The sequence below is a fragment of the Cucurbita pepo genome, chromosome LG05 (genome assembly GCF_002806865.2).
Source record: "Cucurbita pepo subsp. pepo cultivar mu-cu-16 chromosome LG05, ASM280686v2, whole genome shotgun sequence".
In the NCBI taxonomy this organism is placed as follows: domain Eukaryota; kingdom Viridiplantae; phylum Streptophyta; class Magnoliopsida; order Cucurbitales; family Cucurbitaceae; genus Cucurbita; species Cucurbita pepo.
The window spans coordinates 4,922,964-4,938,963 of record NC_036642.1 but is presented as its reverse complement, the minus strand read 5'-3'; the positions used below and the strand labels follow the sequence as shown (position 1 = coordinate 4,938,963).

The following is a 16,000-nucleotide window of genomic DNA, read 5'->3' as shown; positions in this document are numbered from 1 at the left end:
CTGAAAATGGTTCTATTTCCATGATATTACTAAGTATGTTATATAATTATATTCTTTCACCTGCAGGCATAAAGTCGTTATAGTAGAAGGAAATTATTTACTACTGGACGATGGGGTTTGGAAAGAGATCTCATCAATGTTCGATGAAAAATGGTAAGTTTACATTACATCTAGGCTTCTACTAGATGGTAACAAAATTGTGTTCAAGTGAGATGGTTAAATTTTATACCAACTTGTCATTTGGTGATGAAATGTACTTTTCTTCTCGTTATGATCTAATCATTGGAAGATTTAAAAGATTCTAGGACAATGATTTAAAAGTTCAATCATTGTACTTGTTTTGGCGTCCATCTCTCCCGAACTGTTCTATTTTCTAAGATTCCAAGCACTCACTTAGCTTGCCAGCGAGAACTGTAAGCTTGTAAACAAAGAATGTGATAGAAAATGTTTCCTTTGCAATAAGAATCTCTTTTTCCTTGTAATTTGTAATTAATCTAATGGTATTGATTGTTCAGGTTCATAGAGATAGATATCGACAAATCAATGGAACGAGTTCTCAAAAGACATATTTCGACGGGTATGGTGGTTGGCTGGACTTTTTTTTTCCCCCCTTTTCAATTAAAATGTTTTGGAGATGGTCAATGCAACATTTGTTAAAGAAACAACTAAATCTGTAGACTAACAACCTATACTACTCTTTCCTGCACGATCAATTACAGGAAAAGCTCCGGACGTTGCCAAATGGCGTGTAAGTTCTTCCTTATTCTTAGCATTTAACAGATAGAGCACATGTTTTCGTTCTCTGATTAGCTCCGTGATAGCATTTCTCTAACTTATTACATTCACGCAACAGATAGAGTACAATGACCGACCCAATGCCGAGCTCATAATGAAGTCTAAGAAGAATGCAGATTTAGTAATTAGCTCGGTCGATTTCTGAATGCAGGATGGAATATTTCCTTTTCTTCTCTTTGTCCTGTCTCATTATCAAGTAATTGAAATAAATTGGAAGCCCTGAGGAATCATGTTCTTGTTGATTAAGCAGCTGTGGTTTGAAGCATCTGAATTATATGGTATTATTAGTATGATGGGTTTAACTTTTAGAATAATTCTTCAACAATGTCTTGGATATCAGTGAAATTCTTATATTGCCATCAAGCCCTCAAGTATGCAAGTGCTATCATCTTAAAGCACTTTGCATGCGTCCACACACTTGAGCAGTATCTAGTTTTTCATACCAATTCTAAGCAACAAAATCATTTAAATACTTAAAAATAAAGAAAGTGGGACCCACCTAACCCTTAAAATAAAATAAAAAATAAAAAACGTTCTTCCTTAAATTGAGATCTTCTTCTGGGAATTTAAACCATGACTTGCACAGGGAATTCTCACCTCATGTCCACAAAATTTAACAGGAAATTTGGTAGTGTTGGAGGGTAATTTGAGGGTGAAGACTAAGTCATAGAGAAGCCATCTTCCTCCCTGCACATCTTGTGAACATTCCTTAAATGAATCCTCGTTAAATTGAACTAATCCAACAATCTGTATAATTCCATGTCAATACTTATCAGTTATTTGCAGTCAATAGCTATGGATTGGAACCTAATGGCAACTATCCACATCAAAATCTTGAGCGTAGAGCCAAAAGAATCTTATATGAAAATAGTTGAAGAACAAGTTAATTGCAGATGCTAAAAGAACATTTAACGAGGAAAAGGGATCAAATGTACAGAGTGAGCAACACAATCCATCAGGGCCAGGTGTAGCATAAATTAGAAACAGGGTCTGAAACTAAGTTGAATTTACAGCTTAGCACCTCCGGTAAGCCTAACATGGTTTCCAAAACAAGTCATTTCAGAAAGCATAATCTAGTTCTCAAGGAGAATTAAGTCCCATAGTTAACAGTTTTACACGACAGTATTCTGAAAAAAAAAGACAGCAGCCCAAGAGTATATTTAGTCAGGACAGCCTACTTGAGAAATCCTAAGACCATAGATGCTCAAATCTACTGAGGTTCCTCAGAACACTTCATTCCGTACGACGCCTCTTTTTAGCTAGATTCTCGAAAACCTGGTGGATATCTGCAGATGTGATAGGCTTTGACGAGTCGAACGATTCCTGAAAAGAAGAAAACATATATTCATTGACATTTATTCATCATTATAGACACAAAAACAAGGGAAATATTGAAACTGAATAAATACCAGGAATGTATGAATCTCATCCTTCATATCTGCAATGCCATTCAGAATCTCAATTTTCTCTACATGGCCAAGGTTATCAAACAACTTCAACTCAGCACCCTCTTGTTGCTGTAACTTCTCTTCCCTCTTCTGCTTTGCTATTTTCTCATATTCAGCAATGGAGTCCTCTTCATCTAGCAGGAAACTAATATTCATCCGCTTAAAATTATCGACGCATTTTTCACATCTGCACAAGGCACCCCTCCAGTTCTTTGAAAGAAACATTGGCTTGTTTTGAACGGCTGTAGAAGCAGATGACTGAGAAGCGCCAAGCACACAACTAACAGTTTGATCGTTATCTTTAATAGATTCGTTGGAACCACGATCATTCTCAGTAGTAGGTTCACTAAGCAAGCTGTTTTTGTCAGCAGATTTATCAGGAGCTACTGTAAGGTCGACATTGGCAGAATCGTGAGCATTGGCATCATCATCGCGCTTTACAGATGTACTATGTGAAAGTATGGGTTCTGGAGCATCATTTTTCTTGGTAACGTCCAAGGAGATATCAGAGGGCCTTCCCACAGCCCAAATAGAAGAAGGGTATTGACTCAGAAAAGAACAAACTGCAGAACATGCCGAGCATATGAAGTCCTCGTACAGGGGCTCCCCGTCTTCATCTCTCGGAATCTGCAGAAGAAACAAATGCATGTGATGCTTAAATCCACAGTAAGAAAATTCTAACATCATAGACATAAAGGCAAAGTAATTTTCTTATAAGGATAAGAATTTAGTCAGTGATTGTAATTCCATGAAAGGATTTTAAGCTAACACACCTCATCTATGGAACTGAGACCAAGATGTTCCTCGTGGAACCAATCCTCACACATACAGCACTGAATCATCTCCACCTGCTCTTCAACATCTGGATCAGGATAAGGACGATTGCATATGCAATATGAGCCTTTAAAGTTATGGTTATACGAATTGTTGGCATTTTCTACATCTTTGTTTGAGAACAGCTTGCAAATGAAATCTCCAAATTTTGAATTTCCACAGTCGCACCTGAAGTTCCTTTTCGTCCATAATTCCACAATCTTGCCCAATAGAACGACGACCATAATAAGACGAGGGGGTTAGGAAGCAAAGTACTTGGAAAGTTCAACGTAATTGAAATGAAGTCAAAACAATTGATATAAATCATTTATGCAACTTGGGAATACCAACCATCAATAATCGAAATGATATGTTCATGAATCAATGGACCTAGATTGTGAGATCCCACATCGGTTGGAAAGGGAAATGAAACATTCCTTACAAGGGAGTAGAAGCCTCTTCCTAATAGACACGTTTTAAAACCGTGAGGCTGACGGAGATACGTAATGGACCAAAGCGGACAATATCTATTAGCGGTGGATTTAGGCTGTTACATAGATATACAACATAAGGAACCACTAAATGCTTCCACAGAACAACAAGCCTATAGCTTGGCACTATACACTGGACAAAAGAACTTAAATCACTGCATATGCTACACAGAGTTGTTTTTCATAACATGTATACCTCGTGTCCATCGTGACAGGACAAGCTACATGCTGTGCAAACTCCGGCATTTCCATCAGGGGTACAAGTTAGACATGAGAAAATGGCTTGTCTCTTCAAATAACCCTTGCTGTAAGTACATTCCTTTCCTTCGTCACCTCCCAAAACCAAATCTGCTTCCTTGATTATATAACATAATGATAACAATAATCAGATACCAAGCACTCAAAAAGGATATACAGAAACAAGAAAGAAAGCATTAAAGTTGTATCACATTCTTTGTGGAAAGCCAGAATAACCTTCGTTAAATGCATACTTTAGAACAGTATAGATTACAGGTACTATCTTCCAACTCACACTGGAGCACAAACAAAATGTCGCGACAGGTGATAAACTAACAATAAATAGGACGCCCCAATCGATTATAAGAAATAGATTAAGGTTTGAAGATATGAACACGCCATGAACCCTAATTATAGAAAACCCAGTACGTTTCCAGGCCATTACATCGCAAATTTTAGGAAAACCAACCAAACATCAGACACCTTTACTCGAAGAGTGGGAGAGAGTGAGTTACCAGCTCCTGTTCCTCAACTTCCTTCAGATACTCTTGAATAGAAATCGTCTGTTCGGTTTCGTCATCAAAAACTTCCGCCATTTGATATCGAACTCTGCAATAACCTTCAACAACACTCCACTTCCGATAATCGAAGCTAGTTCTGAGGACCCAAATCGGAAGATCAAACAACCCAAAAACAGAAGTCACACTCAAAACCCCAAAATGAAAATTCGCGATAACAGCGATGGTGATGCCCTAGAACAAACGGGTGCGATCCCACGAAATTAAAGAGAGAAAAAAGTACCTTATTTGCCGCTGAAATACCCCTCCGGCACCGGAAAGCGTTGAAATTGAAGCACAACACAAGAAGAGTGGATTGAGAGAGAGGGTTTTTCCCCCTTAGGAAGAGGAGAGAGTATCGGAGGAATGATAGCGAGAGGGATAGTAAATGGAAATGGGTTCGGGTCTCTTACGACATTTTCCCGCCACAATTAGCAAAAGAATATATACTTCCCTTCATCTTCTTCCCTCCACTTCCAAGTTCTAAGCCTTATGGATTGATTTTAATTTGTTCAACCCAAAACCAGAAGACATGTTCAAATTGTAGAGGGAAAAATCCTCATTAATTATATAATAAACTACAATTAATAAAAATCAATTAAGTATTCTATTCAATAATTATCTTATCCATAAATCCTTTTTTTAATTCTTTTTATCTTTAGATTAATAAATTATTTTAACGGTAATATATCTCATTCAATATAATTTATTCTTCCGTATATAATATTTAATTTTTAAAATATAAGTCAGATTGAATATTTATATAATTTGATTAAAATTATTTATTTGAATATAATTATTAAGATTTACCGAAAATAAAGTTAAAAATCTAAGATTTAAGGTAGAAAATTAAATTAAATTTCATTATATTTTCAGACATTTTCTTTTTTGAAGTATCACGGTTTTTATGCAAATCAGTTGAGACATGTCAAACCCAAACTCCGAACCTGGCTCAGGCTCAGGCTCGAGGACCATGTGACCCGTCGGGCTACCGGCTACCGGCTACCGAGTGGAACTTCCGCTTCCAATTTGAAGGTACCATCTAACAAGATGCCAAAAAGCCAGCCCCGCGGAATGCGGCCCAGGAGAATTTCTGGAGGCATAAAAAAGGACCAAACACGAGAACAAGAACAAAGAACAACCCCTCCACTCATCTGCTCCCTTCGTCAAGGTCGGCTCTGCAAACCTCTCTGAATTTTCGCTGGAGTAGCGTAGGTCAGTCCACACAAGCCCTCAATTTCTTGTTTTTCTCCTTTTACCCTTTATTTATTTTCTGGTATTGATTCGAATGGGTTCATTGATACTTGATTTTGGTTTGAACAATTGTAAGGTGGGAAGGCTGAGGAATCGATAAATATGAGGCTGTTGAAAGTAGCAACGTGTAATTTGAATCAATGGGCCATGGATTTTGATTGTAATGTGAAGAACATCAAAGAGTCTATTGACGAGGCTAAACGTGCTGGCGCTGTCATCAGACTTGGCCCTGAACTCGAGATTACTGGATATGGCTGTGAAGACCATTTCTTGGAGCTCGACACTGTCATGCATGCGTAAGTTTTCTGCTTGTTATATCCCAATTTGATTGTTCTATGCGAAAATAGCTACAATTGGTTGTGGATTACTGTTTCAATAGACGTATTCATAAACTCGGATGATTTTGGATACCAGATGTATTCCTTAGCTTATAAACTCATGATCAACCCCTTAATTAGCCGATGTGGGACTCCTCTCCCAACAATTCTCAACATTTACTGGCTTCAAGTTTCTGGGGTGCTCAAATTTCTTCGTTTTTGGATACTTTTGCAGATGGGAATGCTTGAAGGATATACTTTCGGGTCCTTTGACTGATGGGATATTGTGCAGCATTGGCATGCCTGTTATCAAGGACTCCGAGCGTTACAATTGTCAAGTGCTCTGTTTCAATAGGAAAATTATTATGATACGTCCAAAAATGTGGCTTGCAAATGATGGGAATTACAGGGAGCTACGGTGGTTCACAGCATGGAAGCTAAAGGACAAGCTTGTGGATTTTCAGCTGCCTAGAGATATCTCTGAGGCTCTGTCACAAACATCTGTGCCTTTTGGCTATGGATATATTCAGTTTCTAGACACGTGAGTGCAAAAATTACTGGTTTTATTTGTTCTTGTTCTTTTTTCGATCCGAAATTCATATGCATATGTAACTTTTGATTTATGAGCTGATGCCTAGTGTGTTCCTTCTTGTTAGAACTGTTGCTGCTGAAGTTTGTGAAGAACTTTTTACACCTATTCCACCGCATGCTGAACTTGCTTTGAATGGGGTTGAAGTATTCATGAATGCTAGTGGAAGTCATCACCAACTAAGAAAACTTGATGTTCGTCTTCGTGCTTTTATAGATGCTACTCATACCCGCGGTGGAGTTTACATGTACAGTAATCACCAGGGTTGTGACGGTGGCCGTCTTTATTATGGTATACCTCTATTGCGTGTACTGTTTATTACCCATATTGACATTTGTAGTTTGTAGCGAGAGACAAGGGATTTATTGAAGTTATGTTTTGTTGTAGATGGTTGTGCTTGTGTTGTTATGAACGGCGAGCTTGTAGCTCAAGGGTCGCAGTTTTCCTTGAAGGATGTCGAGGTTGTGGTTGCTAGTGTAGATCTTGATGCGGTATGAAAACAATGTGAAGCGTGGGATGATTTACTTGATACCTTTATCTTACATTGATTAATGCAAGATACTTGCCTGCTTTTCGTTCTACTTATGGGGGAGAGAAAAGGAAGGGAAACGTGAAGTTGTTCCCGGCACAATTGGGAAGTTCTAACATAACTCATTAGTATCATTTGTTTGGTCACATGTTGAACTTAAATTATTGGTGTTTTCTACTCTTTAGGGGTGCTTTAGTGGTGTGGTAGATGTCTGGGATACCCTCCAAAGTTCTCGGTTCAAATCCCAAGTAAAACACTCAATAGATTAGAACTCGTGTTATTTCTCAAAACTGGCCTTGTTTGTCCTGGTGTGGTAGATGTCTGAGATACCCTTCAAAGTCCCAGGTTTGAATCCCTAGTAACACACTCAATAAGTTAGTGTAACAACTCAAGTCCACCACTAGTAGATATTGTTCGTTTTAGCCTTTTACGTGTTGCCGTCAGCCTTATGGTTTTAAAACATGTCTGCTATGGAGAGATTTCCACATTCTTATAAGGAATACTTCGCTCTCATCTCCAATTGATGTGGGATCTCACAATCCACCCCTCTAGGGGGCCCAGCGTCCTCGTTGGCACACCGTTCAATGTTTGGCTCTAATACCATTTGTAACAGCCCAAGCCTACCACTAGTAGATATTGTCCGCTTTGGCCCGTTAACATACCGCCGTCAACCTCACGATTTCAAAATGCGTCTGCTAGGGAGAGGTTTCCACACCCTTATGAGGAATGTTTCGTTCTCCTCTCCAACCGATGTGGGAGTGGGCTATGGACATATTGGTGGTGCTCAATTACCCCTGCTTAAAAACAAATAAAGTCTTTTTCTTTCTTTCTTTCTTTTGTGCTAAACATTAAGTTTGAAGAGGCTGGTTTGCCTGTCAGGTTGCTAGTCTTAGAGGATCTATAAGCAGCTTTCAAGAACAAGCAAGCTATAAGACGACCGTTCCTTCTGTGGCAGCCCCATACAGTCTATGTCAGTCATTCAATCTCAAAATTTCTCTTTCAAGTCCCCTTGAGGTTAGTTACTACTTATTCAGTAGCATTTTAGTTCATTATGTCAAAAACGTATATTTCCCGAGTGTAATGTAATTGATGATTTATAGATTAACTATCACTGCGCGGAAGAGGAAATAGCCTATGGACCTGGTTGCTGGTTGTGGGACTATTTAAGACGAAGCGGAGCTTCTGGATTTTTGCTTCCTCTTTCTGGTGGAGCTGATAGTTCATCTGTTGCAGCCATAGTGGGCTGCATGTGCCAGCTTGTCGTAAAAGGTTGGTTTTTGTTAGCACGGGTATTGGTAGAGTTGCCGTAGATATCTATTTTTCAATTTCAGTTAAGTTAGGATGAGAAAAATGAACGAGTGACTGTCGATAAAGTCATTGACTATCGGTGAATAAACGTTTTGCTAATTCTAACATACCCGTCACACTTGTATTCTCTTGGTTGTTTCCATTCATTGGCTTGCAGATATTGCAAAGGGAGACGAACAAGTGAAAGCTGATGCAATACGGATTGGACGTTATGCTGATGGAGAGTTCCCGACTGATAGTAAAGAATTCGCCAAACGAATCTTTTATACTGTATTTATGGGTTCTGAAAATAGGTGAGTAGAATGGCATGAATCTGTAGGTTGTGCACTTGTTCTTTTTGGTATGGTTCAAAATTGCGTATCGTTCACTGACCATGCTTGCTCCTTGTAGTTCTGAAGCAACACGTACACGAGCAAAGGTTCTAGCAGATGAGATTGGTTCGTGGCATCTTAATGTTTCCATAGACGGGATTGTTTCTGCACTTTTGTCTTTGTTCCAAACAGTTACTGGAAAACGTCCACGGTATAAGGTGAAAATACTTGCTTCTTTTCCTTCAAATTTTATTGTATTGCACACACAAGGAGTGGCTAAGGTCATTCTCGTCTTGTTTTGCAGTTAGATGGGGGATCTAACGTCGAAAATTTAGGCCTGCAGAATATTCAAGCTCGAATCAGGATGGTTCTGGCTTTTATGTTTGCATCGCTCTTACCTTGGGTACATGGTAAATCTGGATTCTACCTTGTTCTGGGTAGCTCCAACGTCGACGAAGGATTGCGTGGTTACTTGACGAAGGTTTGATATTATTTGAGATATTTAAGCTGCATTGTTTCTTTTTATGAGTATCTCATGTTTAGATTCTCGACTCGACACAGTACGATTGCAGTTCGGCAGATCTAAATCCAATTGGAAGCATCAGTAAGCAGGATCTTCGAGCTTTTCTTAGATGGGCTGCCACGCATCTTGGCTTCTCATCGTTGGCAGATATCGAAGCAGCTCCTCCTACAGCCGAGCTAGAGCCAATTCGTTCCAACTACAGCCAGGTTCATCTCTTCCACTGTTCCACATCTCATATTTTTCTTCAGATGCATTTCTTATCCTAGAAATGGATTATAAATTTTTATAAATTGTTCCTGATGTTAATGTTTTTGGATCTATTCTTGCAACCTGTGGTTCCCCTTATGGGTGTAAATCAATCGGGTCGGTTTTGTCACCGATCAAACTGTTGGTGAGGTTGGTCCAAATTACTGTTCGACCAACTTTACAAACGGTCGGTTTAGTTGTGTATTTTAACATCGGTTTTGTTGCACGTGTTTTTCTGTTTTTAACAAATAGTTGCAGATAGGTAGATTGAATATGTTGTTGCCAGTACTTGTTGTTAAAGTAGTACTATTTTACTTGTAAACAGTTGGATGAAGTTGACATGGGAATGACATATGAGGAGCTCTCAGTCTATGGAAGGCTGCGAAAAATTTTCCGTTGCGGTCCCGTGTCGATGTTCAAGGTTTGTCCCATGTCGATGGAAATGACACTTTTAGCTTTTACTCACTTGACGATCTCATAATTTTTGGGAACTCTTTGTCCTTGTTTCAGAATCTCTGCTACCGTTGGGGTTCTAAGTTAACTCCGTCGGAGGTGGCCGAAAAAGTGAAACATTTCTTCAAGTACTACTCAATGAATCGACACAAAATGGTTGTTCTAACGCCATCTTATCACGCTGAGGTAAGTATATTCAATTGTATTGATACACAATTCATGTTTCTCGTTCTTTAGAAGCTTACAAAAATCTCGTTGCAGAGCTATTCCCCGGATGACAATCGGTATGATCTTCGTCAATTTCTGTACAACTCGAGGTGGCCATATCAGTTTCGAAAGATGGATAATCTTGTGAAGGAGTTGAATGGAGACAGTATTGCTATTAAGGAACCAAGTGGGATGGGGGTCGTAGCAGCAGGATCAGGGAAACCCAATGTTGGACTTTAGTTTATAAGCAAGGAAGTTCCAGTCTTTTTCGGGTCAAATTGGATGCCACAGGAATTGGACTTTTTTTTGTCATAATAATGTCTTGTTTATTTGTTCAGAGAATCAGAATGAAAAAAAAAAAAAAAAATTCTTTTTTCTTTTTTTTTGTTAAGGATTAATAAAATTATAGTAGGAATTATTTAGGTCAATCCAAAATTATTCTTTAATAATAAATAATAAAGTAGTATTTAAAAATGAAGAATTTAGTTAGATATTGGAAAAGCCAAGTGTGCGGAAATAGGATGAAATTATTAAAGTTGCACTAATTGAAAACTCTCAACATAAGTGATAATAAAATCCAAAATGTATCGCAAAAGAAGCTATCTAAAGAATTACTTACTACAACGTTTTCCATGGCCTCCTCCTACCACCTCCTATACTTCCTCTCATTTCTCAACCCCAAAGAAGATCAAAATAAAAATTACTCGGTTATTCGTTTAGAGCTCATCGTGAGACTCATCATCTTCCGCCGACTCCCCAGCCCCTGGGGCACCACCAGACCTTTGGTAAACAGCCGTGATGATGGGGTTGCAGACGGCCTCCACCTCCTTCAGCTTCTCCTCATAGTCTTCCTTCTCGGCACTCTGGTTGTCGTCCAGCCATTCGAGAGCGTCCTTAACGGCAGTCTCGATCTTCTCCTTCTCATCAGACTCGAGCTTTTCGGCAAGTTTGTCTTTGTCGTTGATCTGGTTCTTCATGTTGTAGACATAAGTTTCCAGGCTGTTGCGGGCGTCAATTCTTTCCTTCACCTTCTTGTCCTCCTCAGCAAACTCCTCGGCTTCACGAACCATCCGGTCGATCTCCTCTTGGCTCAAACGACCCTTGTCGTTGGTGATGGTGATCTTCTCAGATTTTCCAGTGCCCTTGTCTTCGGCCTTAACATTCAGGATACCGTTGGCATCAACCTCAAAGGTGACCTCAATTTGTGGGGTACCCCTGTTATGTTAAATGTTCAAAAACAAAGTTTAAACATCTGAAAACATTTGCGGGTGAGACAGAATAAAGGGTGAGGGGAAAGAGACGTACCTTGGTGCTGGAGGAATTCCAGTTAGATCGAATTTCCCAAGGTTCCTACAGTCCTTAGTGAGACTCCTCTCACCTTCGAAGACCTGAATAGAAGAGGATTTTAGCAAAAAAGAACATGATATGAAGATTGTAGAACGACTATACAATTTCAAGTTTACGTTTTTTTTTTGTCGAAGCATACCTGAATGGAGACGGTGGTCTGCTGATCCTGGTAAGTGGTGAAGACCTGAGATTTTTTGGTTGGGATGACAGTGTTTCTGGGGATCAATTTGGTCATCACTCCACCAACAGTCTCAATTCCAAGAGTAAGAGGGGCAACGTCAAGAAGAAGAATATCTGCATGGTAAGTGAAAAGATTTGTGAGTAAGTGAATACCAGGTTGTTAAAACAAGAAATTAAAAAAAAAAAAAAATCTACCTTTAGTTTCTTCACCACCCTCTCCACTCAAGATGCTTCCCTGAACAGCAGCACCATAGGCAACGGCCTCATCGGGGTTCACACCCTTGTTAGGTTCCTTGCCGTCAAAGTAGTCTTTGAGGAGCTGTTGAACTTTGGGAATCCTGGTGCTACCACCAACAAGAACGATCTCATCGATTTGGCTCTTTTCTAAGCCAGCATCTTCCATTGCCTTCTTCACTGGTCCCATGGTCTTTCTGAACAAGTCGTTGTTCAACTCCTCAAATCGAGCCCTGGTCAATGGCTCAGAGAAGTCAGTACCATCAAAGAGGGATTCAATCTCAACGCGGACCTGGTGCTGGCTACTCAATGCCCTCTTGGCGCGCTCACATTCCCTTCTGAGCTTTCCAAGAGCTCTGTTGTCCTTACTGATGTCCTTTCCGTGCTTCTTCTTGATCAATTTAATGAAGTATTCCATGATCCTCTGGTCAAAGTCCTCACCTGAGGAAATGTACGCATATGATCAAGTCAAGTCTAATAACGTGAAATCAGATGCCATCAATTTCTATCCTATAGCTTGATACCAGTGTTAGAAACTTGATAACTCTACTACATTTCTTAGAACCTTCGATATTTCTTTCTACCCCAACTCATCAACAGAGAACTTTGATAAAAAATAAAAAAAAAAAACAACTTCAAGCAAATTGTTTGGGCAGAATTAGTAGGGGCAGAGATTACACTAGTCCAATTGTCGTGCATGAGGAACGAAGACTTCGGATCCTAACGAACAACCCTTTACATTTTGAGTACATATAAGTGGATGATGATAGATTATAACTTTATTGTACGAGAAAATGCAATGTATGAACTGTTTAGAGAAATAACCTAGGGTGTTAAAATATTCCATTAATGTATTGAAAAAAAAGTCTATAAAGCAACAACCATACAAACATTAAACCAACAAAACTCTTACCTCCCAAGTGAGTGTCACCGTTTGTGGCAAGAACCTCAAAAACACCATTGTCAATAGTCAAGATACTGACATCAAAAGTACCACCACCAAGATCAAATACAAGAATGTTCTTTTCACCGCCTTTCTTGTCCAAACCATACGCAATGGCAGCCGCAGTGGGCTCGTTGATGATCCTAGCAACGTTGAGGCCAGCAATAATACCGGCATCCTTGGTTGCTTGCCTTTGGGCATCGTTGAAGTAAGCTACACATAAAATAACAGAACTCTGTAAGCAAACAAGAAACAACAAATATCGAGAATCTCAGAATGATAAGCATTATATTATTTACTAACCTGGAACAGTGACGACGGCGTCCTTGATCTTCTTGCCAAGGAATGCTTCGGCTGTTTCTTTCATCTTTGTAAGAATCATAGCACTGATTTCCTCAGGGCTGAAAACCTTGGTTTCACCATCCTTGATCTTTACTTGAATGTAAGGCTTTCCATCCTTATTCACAATCTTGTAGGGAAAAAGCTTGATATCTTTCTGAACTTCCTTATCATCAAACCTGTTTTAAAAACAGAAATTTTTCATAAGAAAACTTGAAATCGTTGATTCTGAATCAGTGAAAGTTGTCCCAAGTCTCAAGAGATGGCTGCATACTTTCTACCAATAAGTCTCTTGACATCAAAGACTGTCCTTTCAGGGTTGACAGCTGCTTGATTCTTCGCAGCCTCACCGATCAATCTTTCACTATCAGTGAAAGCGACCCAAGAAGGAGTGATACGGTTTCCTTGGTCATTCGCTATAATTTCTACATGACCGTTCTTGTAGACTCCAACACAAGAATAAGTTGTTCCCAAATCGATCCCAATGACAGTCCCCAACTTAGTCGCTTCCTCTTTCGCGATGGAAATTGCGGACAAGCATCCTGAAATTTCAGCCAGGTTAATAACAATAGACCCATGCATTCGTCCAAAACGATAAAATCAAATGCTTTCCAAATATTTTCTTCAATTCAAACTAAAAAATTCCAAATCAATGATTCAATGAACCTCGCTTATACATTCCACAGATCAAAAAAAAAAAGTATCAATACAAAAACATGTACTTCTTCGAAGCTTTAGCGGGTGAACCTATTAAGAGAAGCTAATGCACAACACTCCGAGTCTTCATTATCCTGACATTACATCTACATGCAAGACATAGGAAAAACACTTGCAACAAATTTTCAACACAAGAATTCAAACAAATGTCACTCTAGATCACCTTGAATCCCACATCCATCACCAATAAACAATATCAAGATTTACAGAGCAACCGTTCTCCGTTTAAAATCAACAAAATCAACAAATGTCTAGAAAACACTCCTGATCTGTCACAACAACTCTATAACAAACACCAGCCATTACAGTCCAGCAAAAAAGCAATCATGCTTAAGACTTCAAAATTACAATCTCATAAAACAGCACACAGATCTAAACACCTTGACCAACTAAAGAAACAATAATAAGCCAGATCTAAGGCATCGGAAGGAGAAAACATTACCGAAGAAAACGATTGCCAGTACGATCAGAGACCCTTGAGCTCTCCAGGAGCCAGCCATGGCGCTAGTGCCGCCGAAAAACTATCTCTGGAAGTTGAGAGAGTTGAAAGAAGAGAATGAAGAAAATGAAGAAAAATGCTTTGGAGTTCGTTTTTGGATTTAGAAATTTTTTTCGGAAAACTATCAGCGCGAGGTGAGGTCTTATATAGTGAGATCAATGAAATTTCAGGTTGCCACGACCCTTCATTTTGCGTAGAACCGTGTCATTCATGATGACGTGGACCAATCAAACTTCGTGTAACGTGTTTGCAACCAATAATATTGCGTTGAGTGTTGGGATGATCCACGCCGTTGATTTGGTTTTTGATTTATACGTGNTTAGTATATCATATAATAAATTTGTTTTTTCTTTTTTCTTTTTCTTAAATTTCGATGTTTGTGAAGAGGCTTCTACATAGTTCCATAAATTAAATTGTTTGGGATTAAAACATACCTTTCGAATAATTTTAAATTTAATTAAATTGAAGTTTGAAATTCCAAATTTTAATTCTAATGCCAACAAAATTAATGTTCATAATTATTTTAATAGATGAAAGTAAAGCTGGAAGTTATATATAATCAACCAGAATTTTTTAAAAATTAACTACATAAATATATTAATTTTGTCGTTAATTTAAATTAAATTAAAGTTTAACATCAAAATTAACTAAAATAGGTTCATAGGTAAAATTATGGCACTAAGATTTCTAAGGGTTTAGCCAAGGTTTAGCTCAGGACCTCATCGACAATATCTTCTGTTTCGTTCAAGCGTAAATCAAAGAGAATTGAAAGACTCAACAAATGAAAGAGAAAGGGAGTCTTGGCCGTGTTCGTTGGAGGCTGGGTACTTTTTCACAAGGGAGGTGGTTTTTTGGGATGGTATGACTCGGCTCCTTGGCCCGTAGCACCTGCTACCCTTTGAAGCTCCTTTGAAGCTTTTAAGTCAGGGGGACTCTAGAAGAGACTCCAAAATCTAACCCAAGCTAACCCACGGGGGGGGGGCCACAACCGAAAAGAACTGGCAAACTGCGGGAAGGAGGACACATGGGATACTTCCGATTAGGGGCTAGATTCCATGTGGGAAATATAGCACAAATTAAGATCCTCAAGTTGTTTGGTTTATCTTATTTTTATTATTTTTAAGATTTAGTTAGTAGCATATCTTGAAGATTTGGTTCGTAGAATATTTTGTCGTTCTCTTGTTTTTAGGATTAAGTCTTGTGATCTGTATTCTATTTAAAATGAACATTAATGAAGATCGAACTAATGATATGTATTATGTTTTCCATTTAAAATAAACATTAATGAAAATCGGACTTTTAATCCTGCTATTATTTCTCGAACTTCTAATTCTTAATTCTTAACATTTTTAACGTAGTATCAGAACTTCTAATTCTTAACATGTATAAGAGCATCATTTTTAACATTTAAACATTAAAAAACATGACATCAAAGCATCATTCTTAACATTCAAACGTTAAAAAAAAAACAATCGATGATCAACACATGCTTTTATATCATATTTTTTAATATTCTTTTCATGAAGTAAAAAGGCAACTTCTCAAATATGCCATCAACTAAAAATATTAGAGATTTAAATGTTTCCACCCTTAAGTAAGCTAGAGTTGATTAAGTTTGGTATATTTGGTCTAACTTTTGTCAAAATGATTTGAGAAAACCAAA

At 38.5% G+C, this 16,000-nt stretch overlaps 4 protein-coding genes across 4 annotated transcripts in view; 2 read left to right on the top strand and 2 right to left on the bottom strand.

The window, feature by feature from the left end:
- LOC111796016 (putative uridine kinase C227.14) overlaps positions 1 to 1,154 on the top strand; it is a 5,223-nt gene extending 4,069 nt beyond the window's left edge. The window contains exons 9-12 of the mRNA XM_023678697.1: positions 67 to 153; positions 516 to 577; positions 720 to 748; positions 854 to 1,154. Coding sequence (XP_023534465.1) covers positions 67 to 153; positions 516 to 577; positions 720 to 748; positions 854 to 940 — 265 coding nt within the window. The 3' untranslated portion in view covers positions 941 to 1,154. The remainder of the gene's footprint in view (positions 1 to 66; positions 154 to 515; positions 578 to 719; positions 749 to 853) is intronic.
- Positions 1,155 to 1,727: 573 nt separating this feature from the next.
- On the bottom strand, positions 1,728 to 4,864 carry LOC111795991 (putative E3 ubiquitin-protein ligase UBR7). Its single transcript, XM_023678663.1, has 6 exons — positions 4,586 to 4,864; positions 4,300 to 4,441; positions 3,744 to 3,902; positions 3,017 to 3,277; positions 2,205 to 2,870; positions 1,728 to 2,118 (listed from the first exon to the last, which is right to left on the bottom strand). Exons 2-6 carry the CDS (start codon positions 4,378 to 4,380, stop codon positions 2,029 to 2,031), a joined length of 1,257 nt encoding a protein of 418 aa, XP_023534431.1. The 5' UTR covers positions 4,381 to 4,441; positions 4,586 to 4,864; the 3' UTR covers positions 1,728 to 2,028.
- Positions 4,865 to 5,310: 446 nt separating this feature from the next.
- On the top strand, positions 5,311 to 10,445 carry LOC111795963 (glutamine-dependent NAD(+) synthetase-like). The gene is made up of 14 exons (XM_023678619.1): positions 5,311 to 5,556; positions 5,672 to 5,891; positions 6,148 to 6,453; positions 6,569 to 6,792; positions 6,889 to 6,992; positions 7,910 to 8,044; positions 8,131 to 8,299; positions 8,496 to 8,631; positions 8,729 to 8,867; positions 8,954 to 9,130; positions 9,211 to 9,378; positions 9,744 to 9,839; positions 9,929 to 10,057; positions 10,133 to 10,445. The coding sequence occupies exons 2-14, from the start codon at positions 5,698 to 5,700 to the stop codon at positions 10,316 to 10,318; spliced, it is 2,163 nt and encodes a 720-aa protein (XP_023534387.1). The 5' UTR covers positions 5,311 to 5,556; positions 5,672 to 5,697; the 3' UTR covers positions 10,319 to 10,445.
- A 140-nt stretch (positions 10,446 to 10,585) lies between these two features.
- Positions 10,586 to 14,458, bottom strand: LOC111795968 (luminal-binding protein). Its single transcript, XM_023678627.1, has 8 exons — positions 14,281 to 14,458; positions 13,396 to 13,663; positions 13,086 to 13,300; positions 12,753 to 12,995; positions 11,801 to 12,280; positions 11,565 to 11,719; positions 11,384 to 11,466; positions 10,586 to 11,293 (listed from the first exon to the last, which is right to left on the bottom strand). Exons 1-8 carry the CDS (start codon positions 14,336 to 14,338, stop codon positions 10,795 to 10,797), a joined length of 2,001 nt encoding a protein of 666 aa, XP_023534395.1. The 5' UTR covers positions 14,339 to 14,458; the 3' UTR covers positions 10,586 to 10,794.
- Positions 14,459 to 16,000: the final 1,542 nt, after the last annotated feature.